Source organism: Anarhichas minor, unplaced genomic scaffold, assembly GCF_050575085.1.
Source record: "Anarhichas minor isolate MPS153535 unplaced genomic scaffold, ASM5057508v1 ptg000051l, whole genome shotgun sequence".
Lineage (NCBI taxonomy): Eukaryota > Metazoa > Chordata > Actinopteri > Perciformes > Anarhichadidae > Anarhichas > Anarhichas minor.
This window is the reverse complement of record NW_027466497.1, coordinates 7495002-7511841: the sequence shown is the minus strand read 5'-3', so window position 1 is coordinate 7511841 and position 16840 is coordinate 7495002. Positions and strand designations below refer to the sequence as shown.

At 37.9% G+C, this 16840-nt stretch overlaps 3 gene segments (V, D, J or C); 1 reads left to right on the top strand and 2 right to left on the bottom strand.

Moving 5' to 3' along the window:
- Positions 1-4584: 4584 nt before the first annotated feature.
- Positions 4585-5522, bottom strand: LOC142972072 (Ig kappa-b4 chain C region-like). The segment is given in 1 exon segment: positions 4585-5522. A coding segment is annotated over 1 exon segment (264 nt).
- A 7779-nt stretch (positions 5523-13301) lies between these two features.
- On the bottom strand, positions 13302-14067 carry LOC142972071 (Ig kappa-b4 chain C region-like). The segment is given in 1 exon segment: positions 13302-14067. A coding segment is annotated over 1 exon segment (264 nt).
- A 968-nt stretch (positions 14068-15035) lies between these two features.
- Positions 15036-16343, top strand: LOC142972074 (Ig kappa chain V region 120-like). The segment is given in 2 exon segments: positions 15036-15440; positions 15548-16343. Coding segments are annotated over 2 exon segments (375 nt in total).
- Positions 16344-16840: the final 497 nt, after the last annotated feature.

Here is a 16840-nt window from a genome sequence, read left to right as displayed (position 1 = left end):
ATGTCAGTCATCAATAAAAACTGTTCACAGATTTTCAAATTTGGAAACAATATTTGACACAATGAAGAAGTTTTGCACATTTTCAAATATCTTCATCTTCAATTAGATCAATTCAGTTTGAATCATTCTGATTCTGAATTAGTTTAAAAACAGTTTTAATTTAGGTTGAAATAAACAAAACTTTTTAAACATTTGTAGAAGTTTTATCTTTTTTACATTTCCAGCTGTTTAAGTTTCAGTAGGAGAGGAATGAGTAAACACATGTTTAGTAAAGCTGCTCTGAGTTAGTCTCCATGATAAAGGAGCAGAAATAAACACATGAATCCTAAAAGTGTACGATTAAAACAAGATGTATTCATCTGCCTCAAACATCCACAAACTACATTTAAAACATTACTTTAGAATAATTAGTTTAGTATTATTGTGCAGAAACTTACTTCCAACATCCAGTCTGGTTCCTCCACCAAAAGTCCACCACAGTGATACAAAGTCATTGAGCCGCCGTACAAAAACCTCTCACTGTAGAGAGACACGCTCTCTGACTCTGACACCAACAAACTCAACAAACACATTCACAGTTTACACATTGCATTTAATAAATGGTTAAATTACTAAAAACTGGTTCAGAAATGATACATATGTATTTAACAATTTATTTTAGAAATGTTAGACATCTATGAGCAATATTAACTTGACTTTCACCAAAATTAATTGATGATTGATCAAGATATTCCTGAAGAAAAACTCTCCAACAAATCCTGACAAATGTAAATAATTATCATAAACTCATGTTTATTTTATACTATAATAAATTAAAAACACTATTTGTGTTTAAATCCGTCCCACAGTGATGTTGATGTGTGTTGTAGTGAATTAGGGAGATTTTACAAAACATTCCAGAAGAAAATGTTTCCATCAAACTCAAAGCAAAGACTCTTATAAATGAGCACTGACACATTCCTGATCAATACTCTGATGAAGTGATTGATCCATTGATAAACAGCATCATCACAGTAATCCAAGTCCCTGTTGGAGTCAGTCAGAGCATTTCCATAGAGAGCCACTTTGCATCAGCAGCACCATGCTCCAGTGCTCTGGGAGAGTTTATAGTCCTGAGAGTTGAACACTGGATGACTGACAGCTGTCCTTCATCACAGCAGAAGACACAGAAATCCTCCTCATCACAAACATGACTTTGATCTGCGTCCTCATCTGGACTCTCCTCTGCTGCTGCTTCACAGGTAAAGTCCAGAGAATCAAACTCCTCTCCTCTATCAACATCCGTCCCTCTGAAATGAAGCCGACTAAACCGTGACGCTGCTTTATGTGTTTGTCTCTGTGTCCTCAGAGTCCAGAGGCCAGGTCACAGTGACTCAGCCTGGAGCAGTGAGCTCTGCTGTGGGAGGCTCCGTCTCCATCACATGTAGGACCAGTCAGAAGGTTTATGTGTATAGCTCATATCACGTTTTAGCCTGGTACCAACAGAGAGATGGAGAAACTCCTAAACTGCTCATCTATTGGGCAACTTCTCGACAATCAGGGATTTCAGGTCGTTTTACAGGCAGTGGATCAAACTCTGACTTCACTCTGACCATCAGTGGAGTCCAGACTGAAGATGCAGCAGTTTACTACTGTCAGAGTTATCATCAGATCAGCAGTCAGTGGGTGTTCACACAGTGAAAAAGCATCGTACAAAAACCTCCCTCAGTCAGAATGAACAGAAACTGAACTGACTGCTGCAGCTGGAAGCTACTGCAGAGACTGATACACTTCACTGAAGACACACACACACACACACACACACACACACACACACACACACACACACACACACACACACATGATGTACATTTTCATCAAGAGGATTCAGTATTTCACTATTGTTGCTGTAACCATTAATGAACATTAATCACAAGAAGTTCAATGACATAAAATAATCTTGTTGTTCATCAAATTACTCTTTCCACCACAGCTTTTTATCATCTATTCATATCCTGTTATAATCACATGTTCTCATCTGATTTACCAAAGAATCAAGAAAAGCCACGAATGAAAACATTCATATTTTCTTCCTATATCTGCATGTAAATAAAACGTATGCAAAGACACAATTACTCTGACATGAAACTCAAAAACCCAACAAATATATTGAGATTAATATTCATGCTTCACCTTGAAAACATCAAATCAATCTCTCTCAACGTCCATCCACTAACTGTTGTTGAGCCTTCAGTCACATCCTCAGCAGACGGAGTCGTCCAGTTGTCATTGAAATGTAGATTTTTAAATTCCCAACAGGAAAACTACTGAATGGACTTTGTGCTGAAATAGTTTTAATTGTAAAGCTTCAACTTTCAACCTCAACTCTTCAGTCAACGTGGACGAGAAGTTGTTAAAGTGCAGCATGAAGATCTTCAGAGAACTCACATCTACATGAACGTGAGTGAAACAAATCTGTCCAACTGGAATAGACGGTGGGCTGAAGGTGTTTTAGTGTTGGAGATCGATCTCCATCGATAGAGTAAACTATATTCATGTTTGATATTAAATTATATCATAAAGTACAATGAAATGTGTTGGCAGATCTGGTTCATCATATAATTTAACAAGTTTATATTTGAAGTTTGATCAGGAAGTTCACGGGACAGCTCCACTTTCTGAACCAATCAGATTGTTGAATATAAAATCATTGAAAATACGAACCAATCACATACGGCTTTAATAGAACGTCTCTCGCTGAGGATGAACCATTTAAAAACTTAAAGCAGAGAGGAGCCTTCGGTCCACCGTCTAGACCTGAAGATGACTTCCATGTTTTCTGGTTCTGTCCACACGTCCAAAACTTCTGGTTGAGTTTCTCAAACAAACTATCTGAGCTCCTCAACCTCAGCCTTCCTTAAAGCCTCATCACAGCTTTACTTGGTGAAATCTCCACATTACAAACACATCAACATGTCAAACCCACATTAATATTGATATCAGTCATCACTGTCCAAAGAGAACATATTACCAAACTGGAAAAACGGAACAAAACTGTCCTCAAGTCACTGGATCAGTTTACTACCAGACCATTCAATGTCCTCCACATGTAGATATGTAAATGTGTAGATCAAAGCTCTCAGCAGAGAGGAGGAAACATGATGGAGTGTTGAGGACAGCTACACTTCACTGACTCTGTGTGTTTGCATATGTGTCCTGCCTCTCTGCTCCCAGCCGTTAAGAGGCCAGTGTTGATCAGTGGCTGTCCAGGCCTTTCAGAGACACTGACACGCCGGCAGCACGATGATGATGTCACTGACTCTACTGCTGACCACCCTGGGGCTCCTTGTTCAGGGTGAGACTCTCTTCTGAACACTTTGGTTCACCACCATGATGTTCTGCTGTGATGGAGAAACAGTGAAACAAGCAGCATTGACCTTCTTCCATCTGTTCTCCATGTTAAAGAAATGAGACTCTTCTGTTTGGATGTTGATCATCTTTCTCCAAACTGGATTTGTCTCAATAACCCTTCTGCTCTTTTTCATGTTTTCCAGATTCATCAGGAGAAATCATCCTGACTCAGTCTGCTGGACCTCAGTCTGTTGTTCCAGGACAGACTGTCTCCATCACATGTAAAGCCAGTTCAACTGCTAGTATCTACCTTCACTGGTAACTTCAGAAATCAGGAGAATCTCCCAAACTTTTGATTTATTATGCTACAAATCTTCAGTCTGGGATTTTAAATCGTTTCAGTGGAAGTGGATCTGTAACTGACTTCACTTTGACCATCAGAGGAGTTCAGACTGAAGATGCAGGAGATTATTATTGTCAGCAGGGTAACAGCTGGCCGTTCACACAGTGATACACCGTCGTACAAAAACCTCCTCAGCTGAAGAGGAACTGATCTCACTCAACAGCTGCACAGAAATACAGACACTTTACGTTTGACCAACAATGAAGATATTATAACAGAATAATATCAGGAAATACTATTTATACTGTAGTATGTTTTAATGGTAATCTTGTTGAAATAGAGTATTAATTAATACAATGAAAGTCTCATCAAAGATGAGTGGAACACTAGATAAGTTAATAAAGGTAACATGAACACTAGATCTTTGGCTCTGAAATACAATATTTATTTCCGTGTGTTCTAAAGATTATTTTTCAAGTAATTCAAATACATTTTTAAATTTTTTAGATTTTCTGTTCAAGTCAAACATTTAACTTTTCCAACAAAAATAAACACATTGAGTTTGTTTTAATGATGTCGTGTTCATAGTAAAACACATCTTATGTTATATTTATGTTACACTGCTGATACTGATACGATGATGATATAATATGCTGATGACATCATACTTCATAATTCAAATTCAATGATAGGGTCACAGTAACCTCAAAGTATTGATCATCAAATTAGTTTTTTTTAAATATACAAACAATATTAAACACAACATTATAGTATTATTACATTATTTCTGAAGAAATGTCCAAACCATTTAAAACATTAGACTCAGTTGTGTTGAATGTTTCCAGAATTAATGGAACTATAAAAACAATAATATCTGTTTCTTTTTCAATAACATGCATGAAAACAAGTAATTTGATGAAATGTTCTTTATTGTGGTAAAATAATGAAAATAAGCAAAAAAAAAACTGTGTTCATCATATAAAACAACATTGAACATGACATTATATTAACTTGAATTTGCCGTCTTAAGAAATTGGCAGAAAGTTTTTGAATTTTAAAACTCAATCTTTCTAGATTTTATTGAACTATTGAAACAGCATCATCTGTTTTTTTCATAAAAATATACATTAAAACAATTAATTTGATGAAAAGTTCTTTATTATTTTAAATCAACCTAAATTACAGCAACACAACTTTATCAATGCAACATGTACTGAGACAGTGAGTGAGTGAAAGAAAGAGATGAACAGACATAAAGAGTTACAGAGTGCAGACTGAGATCAGTATCAGAGTGAAACCAGCAGCAGAGTCCCAGTGAGTCAGGTCAGGACTGGGAACACTGGTCTCTCCTCAGTGTCTCTGAGAGCGGAGTCTGGGAGCCCTGGGTGGCCTCACAGGTCACAGAGCCCACCTTCCTCCACTGGTCTGCAGGGAGCCTCAGGGTGCTGCTCCAGCTGTAGTGGCCGTCCTTCTCCAGCACCCCGGGGCTCCTGCTCTCCTCCCAGCTGCTGCTGCTGCTGCTGCTGCTGCCGTCCACCTTCCAGGCCAGACTCCAGTCTGAGGGGAAGCCCTTGTTGGCCAGGCACATGAGCGTGGCCTTCCCCTGCTGCAGCTCCTCACTGGAGGGGGGCAGCACCGTCAGGGTGGGAGGGACATCACCTAGGAGACACCAATCAGCTTAGAGGACAGGGACCACACAGCTGTCAATCAAACACCAGACACGTGGACACCTTCACTGTGAGAGAGTTGATTTCCTCCTTTAAGGAGTTTCTGTCAGATGTTCTTTCTGCTCCACCAGTCACTCACTCACACATTGTTTCACTTCCCTTTAAGAAGCCTCTCATGCATATCAGCACAGAGAGAGTCATCATACAGGATGAGCTGAAATATATCAAACTACACTGGAGATAAAACATCAATATGTGGACAAATATTAAAGCTTAATCATCAGAAACCTTAACTAAACATTACTTATAAATATTCAGTGGAAACATTTCTAAAACGTTCTTCATGTGGATGTCAGTCATCAATAAAAACTGTTCAAAGATTTAAACATTTGGAAACAATATTTTACACAATGAAGAAGTTTTGCACATTTTCAAATATCTTTATCTTCAATTAGATCAATTCAGTTTGAATCATTCTGATTCTATATTAGTTTTAAAACAGTTTTAATTGAGGTTGAAATAAACCAAAACTTTTTAAACATTTATAGAAGTTTTATCTGTTTAACATTTCCAGCTGTTTAAGTTCCAGTAGGAGAGGAATGAGTAAATACATGTTTAGTAAAGCTGCTCTGAGTTAGTCTCCATGATAAAGGAGCAGAAATAAACACATGAATCCTAAAAGTGTACGATTAAAACAAGATGTATTCATCTGCCTCAAACATCCAAAAACTACATTTAAAACATTACTTTAGAATAATTAGTTTAGTATTATTGTGCAGAAACTTACTTCCAACATCCAGTCTGGTTCCTCCACCAAAAGTCCACCACAGTGATACAAAGTCATTGAGCCGCCGTACAAAAACCTCTCACTGTAGAGAGACACGCTCTCTGACTCTGACACCAACAAACTCAACAAACACATTCACAGTTTACACATTGCATTTAATAAATGGTTGAATTACTAAAAACGGATTCAGAAATGATACATATGTATTTAACAATTTATTTTAGAAATGTTAGACATCTATGAGCAATATTAACTTGACTTTCACCAAAATCAATTGATGATTGATCAAGATATTCCTGAAGAAAAACTCTCCAACAAATCCTGACAAATGTAAATAATAATCATAAACTCATGTTTATTTTATACTATAATAAATTAAAAACACTATTGTTGTTTAAATCCGTCCCACAGTGATGTTGATGTGTGTTGTAGTGAATTAGGGAGATTTTACAAAACATTCCAGAAGAAAATGTTTCCATCAAACTCAAAGCAAAGACTCTTATAAATGAGCACTGACACATTCCTGATCAATACTCTGATGAAGTGATTGATCCATTGATAAACAGCATCATCACAGTAATCCAAGTCCCTGTTGGAGTCAGTCAGAGCATTTCCATAGAGAGCCACTTTGCATCAGCAGCACCATGCTCCAGTGCTCTGGGAGAGTTTATAGTCCTGAGAGTTGAACACTGGATGACTGACAGCTGTCCTTCATCACAGCAGAAGACACAGAAATCCTCCTCATCACAAACATGACTTTGATCTGCGTCCTCATCTGGACTCTCCTCTGCTGCTGCTTCACAGGTAAAGTCCAGAGAATCAAACTCCTCTCCTCTATCAACATCCGTCCCTCTGAAATGAAGCCGACTAAACCGTGACGCTGCTTTATGTGTTTGTCTCTGTGTCCTCAGAGTCCAGAGGCCAGGTCACAGTGACTCAGCCTGGAGCAGTGAGCTCTGCTGTGGGAGGCTCCGTCTCCATCACATGTAGGACCAGTCAGAAGGTTTATGTGCATAGCTCATATCACGTTTTAGCCTGGTACCAACATAGAGATGGAGAAGCTCCTAAACTGCTCATTTACTATGCTAGCACTCGACAATCAGGGATTTCAGGTCGTTTTACAGGCAGTGGATCAAACTCTGACTTCACTCTGACCATCAGTGGAGTCCAGACTGAAGATGCAGCAGTTTACTACTGTCAGAGTTTACATCAGATCAGCAGTCAGTGGGTGTTCACACAGTGAAAAAGCGTCGTACAAAAACCTCCCTCAGTCAGAATGAACAGAAACTGAACTGACTGCTGCAGCTGGAAGCTACTGCAGAGACTGATACACTTCACTGAACACACACACACACACACACACACACACACACACACACACACACACACACACACACACACACACACACACACACACACACACACACACACACACACACACACACACACACACATGAACATTTATCACAAGAAGTTAAATGACATAAAATAATCTTGGTGTTCATCAAATTACTCTTTCCACCACAGCTTTTCATCATCCATTCATATCCTGTTATAGTCACATCTGATTTACCAAAGAACCAAGAAAAGCCAACCTGAAAACATTCATATTTTCTTCCTATATCTGTATATGAAACGTATGCAAAGACACAATTACTCTGACATGAAACTCAAAAACCCAACAAATACATTGAGATTAATATTCATTCTTCACCTTGAAAACATCAAATCAATCTCTTCTCAACGTCCATCCACTAACTGTTGTTGAGCCTTCAGTCACATCCTCAGCAGACGGAGTCGTCCAGTTGTCATTGAAATGTAGATTTTTAAATTCCCAACAGGAAAACTACTGAATGGACTTTGTGCTGAAATAGTTTTAATTGTAAAGCTTCAACTTTCAACCTCAACTTTTCAGTCAACGTGGACGAGAAGTTGTTAAAGTGCAGCATGAAGATCTTCAGAGAACTCACATCTACATGAACGTGAGTGAAACAAATCTGTCCAACTGGAATAGACGGTGGGCTGAAGGTGTTTTAGTGTTAGAGATCGATCTCCATCGATAGAGTAAACTATATTCATGTTTGATATTGAATTCTATCATATCATAAACAATTCAAACCCACATTAATATTGATATCAGTCATCACTGACCAAAGAGATCATATTACCAAACTGGAAAGACGGAACAAAACTGTCCTCAAGTCACTGGATCAGTTTACTACCAGACCATTCAATGTCCTCCACATGTAGATATGTAAATGTGTAGATCAAAGCTCTCAGCAGAGAGGAGGAAACATGATGGAGTGTTGAGGACAGCTACACTTCACTGACTCTGTGTGTTTGCATATGTGTCCTGCCTCTCTGCTCCCAGCCGTTAAGAGGCCAGTGTTGATCAGTGGCTGTCCAGGCCTTTCAGAGACACTGACACGCCGGCAGCACGATGATGATGTCACTGACTCTACTGCTGACCACCCTGGGGCTCCTTGTTCAGGGTGAGACTCTCTTCTGAACACTTTGGTTCACCACCATGATGTTCTGCTGTGATGGAGAAACAGTGAAACAAGCAGCATTGACCTTCTTCCATCTGTTCTCCATGTTAAAGAAATGAGACTCTTCTGTTTGGATGTTGATCATCTTTCTCCAAACTGGATTTGTCTCAATAACCCTTCTGCTCTTTTTCATGTTTTCCAGATTCATCAGGAGAAATCATCCTGACTCAGTCTGCTGGACCTCAGTCTGTTGTTCCAGGACAGACTGTCTCCATCACATGTAAAGCCAGTTCAACTGCTAGTATCTACCTTCACTGGTACCTTCAGAAATCTGGAGAATCTCCTAAACTCCTAATTTATAATGCTCAATCCCGTCATACTGGAGTTTCAAATCGTTTCAGTGGAAGTGGATCTGTAACTGACTTCACTTTGACCATCAGTAGAGTTCAGACTGAAGATGCAGGAGATTATTATTGTCAGCAGGGTAGCAGCTTCCCGTTCACACAGTGATACACCGTCGTACAAAAACCTCCTCAGCTAAAGAGAAACTGATCTCACTCAACAGCTGCATTGAAGTACCGACACTTTATGATTCACTGACAATGAAGACGATATAACAGAATAATGTCAGGAAATACTTTTTATACTATAGTAAGTAATAATAGTATTTTTTTTTTAATACGGGTGTTAATCAATATATTTAAAGTCTGATCAACAATGAGCTGAAGAGTAGATAAGTTAATAAAGGTAACATGAACACTAGATACTTGCCTCTGAAATACAATATTTACTTTCATTTTTTTTAAGGATTATTTTTCAAGTAATTCAAATTTAATTTTAAATGTGATAAATATTCAAGTCAAACAGTTAAGTTTCCAACAAACCTAAACACATTGTGTGTTTGAATGATCTTGTGTTCATAGTGAAACACTTAAGCTAAGTTATATTTTGATCACACTGCTGATACTGATACTGTAGTGACTGATTCCTGTAACTAGCCACTCGGCTGGGTGCGGGAGAAGATTGTGTTTTCGTACTCGCTTCGACATAAAGATACCAGGCTTTGCGTATCTTTGGGTGAGGTTCCCATTTAATTAGAGTTCACAATTGACAATAGAACTTGATATCACTTAGAGTTAGAGTTAGAGTTATTTATTTTGCACAATTCAAACAACAAAATTTAAAATAATCAAACACAACAGAGATAAATGAATATCACAGTGCAGGAAGAGACAGAAAGCCAACTGGGCTTATTTGAAGCCTCCACCTATATAATATTAAAATTTTACAAAATTACAAAGATAAAATTTAATATGCATAAGACATTACACTACAACAAAACAAACAAAGAAAGAAAAGAAAACAAATAATGTAATTGTGTCGAGTGTGTGTGAGCATGTGTAATATAACAGCTAAAACAAGAAAGACATGAACACTAATACATAAAAAAAACTGTTACAAAACAGCAATTCGATTTTCTTTTAGGCATCTTTTAAAACATTTTATCGAGGGACATTTTTTTGTTCATTTTTTTGATATTCAAAGATAGTTTATTTAATCTGAACCATGTAGCATAGGCAGTTAAACCAGCATTAGCTTTCATAATCAGAGAATTGAAATTTGAATGAGAGAGAACTAGGGTTGTGTCATCTGCAAACATTATCGGAAAAGGCTTTTTGACACATTAGACAAATCATTAATATAAATAAGGAATAATAATGGTCAAAGAATGGACCCCTGTGGAACCCCACATATTAGTCTGGCTGTGTTTGAATAACAACCTTTAACACAAACAAACTGTCTTCTGTTGGAGACATAATTTTTTAGCCATTTGTATGCAATGTCATGGAAACCATATTTATGCAGCTTTTCCAATAAAATATTATGGTTTACTGTATCGAAGGCTTTGGAAAGGTCTATAAAAATACTGCAAGTAAATTCCTTATTGTTATGTGCAGAGATAACTTTATCAACAAGGTAAAGTAAAGCCATATAAGTTGAGTGATTTTTACAGAAACCATACTGGTGTTTGTAAAGAATTGAATTAGACTGTACATGAAACAATCTTTTTGTGTACAATTGTTTCTAGTATTTTTGAAAAACAAGGCAATATAGATCTGGGTCTATAGTTGTTAAAACAAAGTGGGTTTTCTGCTTTAAACAAAGGAATAACTTTGGCAATTTTTAAATCCTCTGGCACAACACCTGTTTTCAAAGACAAGGTGAAAATGTGAACAAGTGGCTGCAATATTGACTGTTTCACCTGTTTGACAAGAAATGCAGAAATGTTGTCATGGCCAGCCGAAGATGTTTTGATATCATCAATTATATCACTTATTTCTTGAATATTTGGGGGCATAAAATTAGAGATAATAGGGACATTTGTTGGAATAAAATCCAGTGGATTCCCATGACAAGCCGGAATATTGTTAGCTAATTCATGACCAATATTTACAAAGAATTCATTACATTTTTGAGCGATATCAAATGGCTCGTCAAGAGAATTGTCACCATCCAAAAAGACTGAAGGAAGCTCTGGGGTCGTCTTTTATCTTTGCAGCAGTTGATTTATTACTTTCCATGTGTTTTTTATATCTTTTGAGCACTTCATAAATGTTTCACTGTAATATTTCTTTTTTGTAGATCTAATGATATGGGTATAATTATTTCTACAGGATTTATAAGCCCCATGAGTAAGAGGCGTGGGATTTGAAACATATTTTCTGTTGAGTTTATTTTTTTTCCTCAGCAACTTCAGTAAATGTGTTGTGAACCGGTTCTTACTAACTTGACTGCTTTTCTTGGTGGAACTACAAATTGGAAAACAATCATTGAAACTAAGGTTAATAACTTTCATAAACTTCTGATATGCCAAATCAGCGTTATTTTCCACATATAGATCATCCAATGAAATACTGGTAAGAATATCTTTAAATTTTGAAATATTTGATTTGCTCATAATTCTTTTCTGCATAATTTTCTTAGTATGTTTAGCTCTCTTAGTCTTGATTAAAGAGTACTGGAAAATGGGAAAATGATCTGACAAGTCGGAATACAAGACTCCAGATTTGGTTCCTTCACTCAAAGAATTGGTTAAGATGTTATCAATCAAAGTCACTGAATTTTCTGTAACTCTTGTTGCTTTATGAATAAGAGGGAAAAAGTAACTAGAGTAAAGAATATTGAGAAAATCCCCAGTAGAAGTATGTAGTCGATTTTTTAAAAGGTTTATATTGAAATCTCCTAAAAGGTAACAAAGTTTATCCTCATTGTTTATCAGGTCAAGAGAACAGCCCAGACTGTCATTGAAAACTTTGATATCAGAGTCAGGTGGGCGATAAATAGCACCAATAATAACATTCTTTACACCAGAGACACCAGAGAGCTCTAAAAAAACAGATTCCACCTCATCCCTCTCTGACTTCAGCGTGAGATCATCCCTAATTTTGAATTCATAGTCACCGTGAATAAACAGAGATACTCCACCTCCAGATCTATTCTCTCTTACATAGTGAACTGAATTGTATTTTGGTATTTTAAAGATTTCTCTTGAGTCCTCAGTAAGCCATGTTTCTGACAGGGCAATAACTGATAACTTTCCCTGGTTTTGGGATGGACAATAAGTTTGTCGTATCTCAAATATGCAATGTCATACTTAGCTTCCTGGTCTCCCTCTGGTGTGTCTGGCTTGCGGTAAAAACCGTGCAATCTCCCCGTCACCCATGCATCATCACCTGTCTGTTGCACCTGTGCCCCATTTATTAATTACCTGCCACACTAACCCACACTGCCACCTGTGGTCAACCTGAGGTAGGCTCCCAATATACATTTATAATACCCAGACCTAACTAATGGCTCCTACAGATACTATTGTGATATAATGCTGAAGATATCCTACTTCATTATTGTGATTTAACTTAAACTTCTCAGACGTTGTAGTTCATTCTGATTCATTGTACTTTCTGGACACTTCTAAAACCGTGTTTCTACCAATAACACACTTTATTTGTGATACACCAGAATCATAATCAGCTTTATTGGCCATGTACGCGTACAATTTGACCCCGGTTTTTCGTTGACCTCCACGTACATACATAGAATTTATAATTAAATATAAACATTTAACGACTATGTAAAAAATAAATATAAATATGAATCCAAACAGTATATATATTTATATATGAACATAACCGTATACAACAATATAACAATAGTGTCAATGGAGTTAAGGTGATAGTGCAGTATGACTGATTAATTGTTCATGAGTGTGACGGCCAGCGGTAAGAAGCTGTTCCTGTGTCTGGTGGTTTGGGCGTATACATACAGTACACCGGATTTTCCTTGAAATATTTAAATAATCAGCTTAGTTATGAAAAACATGAATTAGCAAATAGTGTAATGAAGCAGATTCTGATGTCACAAACGCTTTAAGGAATCTGGAATAAAGGTTGAATTTACTTCTATCATGTCTGGGTAACAATAACTTAAATAGTGATTATCTCACTTTATTTTTCTAAATATGAAAACTATCAAACAACATTATACTAATATTATATTATTTCTTTACACATTTCCAAGGAATTATAAAATCTCAAGACTCAGTTGAGTTAACTGTTTCTAGATTTGTTGGAACTTTTAAGACTTTTAAGACTTTATTTTAAAATAACATACATGATAACAATGAATTTGATGAAAAGTTATTTATTGTGTTGAAATAATCAAAATTAGCATCAAAACTGTATCAATGAAATGAAATGTACTGAGACAGTGAGTGAAAGAAAGAAAGAGATGAACAGAGTTACAGAGTGCAGACTGAGATCAGTATCAGAGTGAAACCAGCAGCAGAGTCCCAGTGAGTCAGGTCAGGACTGGGAACACTGGTCTCTCCTCAGTGTCTCTGAGAGCGGAGTCTGGGAGCCCTGGGTGGCCTCACAGGTCACAGAGCCCACCTTCCTCCACTGGTCTGCAGGGAGCCTCAGGGTGCTGCTCCAGCTGTAGTGGCCGTCCTTCTCCAGCACCCCGGGGCTCCTGCTCTCCTCCCAGCTGCTGCTGCTGCTGCTGCTGCTGCCGTCCACCTTCCAGGCCAGACTCCAGTCTGAGGGGAAGCCCTTGTTGGCCAGGCACATGAGCGTGGCCTTCCCCTGCTGCAGCTCCTCACTGGAGGGGGGCAGCACCGTCAGGGTGGGAGGGACATCACCTAGGAGACACCAATCAGCTTAGAGGACAGGGACCACACAGCTGTCAATCAAACACCAGACACGTGGACACCTTCACTGTGAGAGAGTTGATTTCCTCCTTTAAGGAGTTTCTGTCAGATGTTCTTTCTGCTCCACCAGTCACTCACTCACACATTGTTTCACTTCCCTTTAAGAAGCCTCTCATGCATATCAGCACAGAGAGAGTCATCATACAGAATGAGCTGAAATATATCAAACTACACTGGAGATAAAACATCAATATGTGGACAAATATTAAAGCTTCATCATCAGAAACCTTAACTAAACATTACTTATAAATATTCAGTGGACACATTTACAAGTACAGAAAATGAAGTGACTACAATCAAACGTTCTTCATGTGGATGTCAGTCATCAATAAAAACTGTTCAAAGATTTAAAAATTTGGAAACAATATTTGACACAATGAAGAAGTTTTGCACATTTTCAAATATCTTTATCTTCAATTAGATCAATTCAGTTTGAATCATTCTGACTCTGAATTAGTTTAAAAACAGTTTTAATTGAGTTAGAAATTAACCAAAACTTTTTAAACATTTGTAGAAGTTTTTATCTTTTTTACATTTCCAGCTGTTTAAGTTCCAGTAGGAGAGGAATGAGTAAATACATGTTTAGTAAAGCTGCTCTGAGTTAGTCTCCATGATAAAGGAGCAGAAATAAACACATGAATCCTAAAAGTGTACGATTAAAACAAGATGTATTCATCTGCCTCAAACATCCACAAACTACATTTAAAACATTACTTTAGAATAATTAGTTTAGTATTATTGTGCAGAAACTTACTTCCAACATCCAGTCTGGTTCCTCCACCAAAAGTCAACCACAGTGATACAAAGTCATTGAGCCGCCGTACAAAAACCTCTCACTGTAGAGAGACACGCTCTCTGACTCTGACACCAACAAACTCAACAAACACATTCACAGTTTACACATTGCATTTAATGAATGGTTAAATTACTAAAAACGGATTCAGAAATGATACATATGTATTTAACAATTTATTTTAGAAATGTTAGACATCTATGAGCAATATTAACTTGACTTTCACCAAAATCAATTGATGATTGATCAAGATATTCCTGAAGAAAAACTCTCCAACAAATCCTGACAAATGTAAATAATTATCATAAACTCATGTTTATTTTATACTATAATAAATTAAAAACACTATTGTTGTTTAAATCCGTCCCACAGTGATGTTGATGTGTGTTGTAGTGAATTAGGGAGATTTTACAAAACATTCCAGAAGAAAATGTTTCCATCAAACTCAAAGCAAAGACTCTTATAAATGAGCACTGACACATTCCTGATCAATACTCTGATGAAGTGATTGATCCATTGATAAACAGCATCATCACAGTAATCCAAGTCCCTGTTGGAGTCAGTCAGAGCATTTCCATAGAGAGCCACTTTGCATCAGCAGCACCATGCTCCAGTGCTCTGGGAGAGTTTATAGTCCTGAGAGTTGAACACTGGATGACTGACAGCTGTCCTTCATCACAGCAGAAGACACAGAAATCCTCCTCATCACAAACATGACTTTGATCTGCGTCCTCATCTGGACTCTCCTCTGCTGCTGCTTCACAGGTAAAGTCCAGAGAATCAAACTCCTCTCCTCTATCAACATCCGTCCCTCTGAAATGAAGCCGACTAAACCGTGACGCTGCTTTATGTGTTTGTCTCTGTGTCCTCAGAGTCCAGAGGCCAGGTCACAGTGACTCAGCCTGGAGCAGTGAGCTCTGCTGTGGGAGGCTCCGTCTCCATCACATGTAGGACCAGTCAGGATGTTCTTGGCAATAACTATTTAGCCTGGTACCAACAGAGAGATGGAGAAACTCCTAAACTGCTTATCTATGGAGCAACTACTCGACAATCAGGGATTTCAGGTCGTTTTACAGGCAGTGGATCAAACTCTGACTTCACTCTGACCATCAGTGGAGTCCAGACTGAAGATGCAGCAGTTTACTACTGTCAGAGTTTTCACTACATCAACAGTCAGTATGTGTTCACACAGTGAAAAAGCGTCGTACAAAAACCTCCCTCAGTCAGAATGAACAGAAACTGAACTGACTGCTGCAGCTGGAAGCTACTGCAGAGACTGATACACTTCACTGAAGACACACACACACACACACACACACACACACACACACATTCAAGATTTTATGACTTCTCACAACAATACATGGACTTACAATTTTCTGGGAATTACCGAGTGGCGGGCCGTGTATTTCGTACCTGGGCCTTCAGTGTTGTCCTACTACAGTTGAACCACCTCCTCATAACCTCATTATGACGCCAGCATGACGGGATGCTTCGTCATTAATGGACAATGATGCATATAGTCAAAATCAATGTAATTAACACAATGACAAGAAGAAACTCACAAGAACCAGTCACATATTTATATGACAACAAAGCAGGTAGAATAACATAAAACCCAAATAACATGATTCAACAGGCCTCTGCACATTCCAGCAAAACTGCGGCGCTAAAACACTTATTCCACCGCACACTAAAGAGCACGGGCCATTCAAATATCATTCACATCAGAGGGAAGAATATTAACCGTATCATAAAAACGACACGATAGAAAAATGAACACAGTTGTAACGCTACTGCAGATGTAAAAAAACAAAAGCACTTCACTTACCCGAGCTGCTGTTCACTATTTAAAGACAAAGTATATCCTCCTTTCTTTGTTGACAAAGAGTTTAATCTCACGGTTGTTCAGTAGATCTGTGCGGTTTAGTTCCAGTAAGAAGTCCTTCTCCATTCATGGACGCCAGTGAAGACAGTCGAGCCTCCCCAGTTGTATTGCTTGAATAAGTTTTAATGCCTTTGAGGGCTGAAAATGTCCACTCGATACAGGCAGCAGATATTGAGATTGTCACCGTCAAACATGGCAAAACTTAAAAAATGTAATGTCACGTAAAAACGTATTGCATATCTTTAAACTTTAACTTGTTTTACTACAAAGTTCTGCT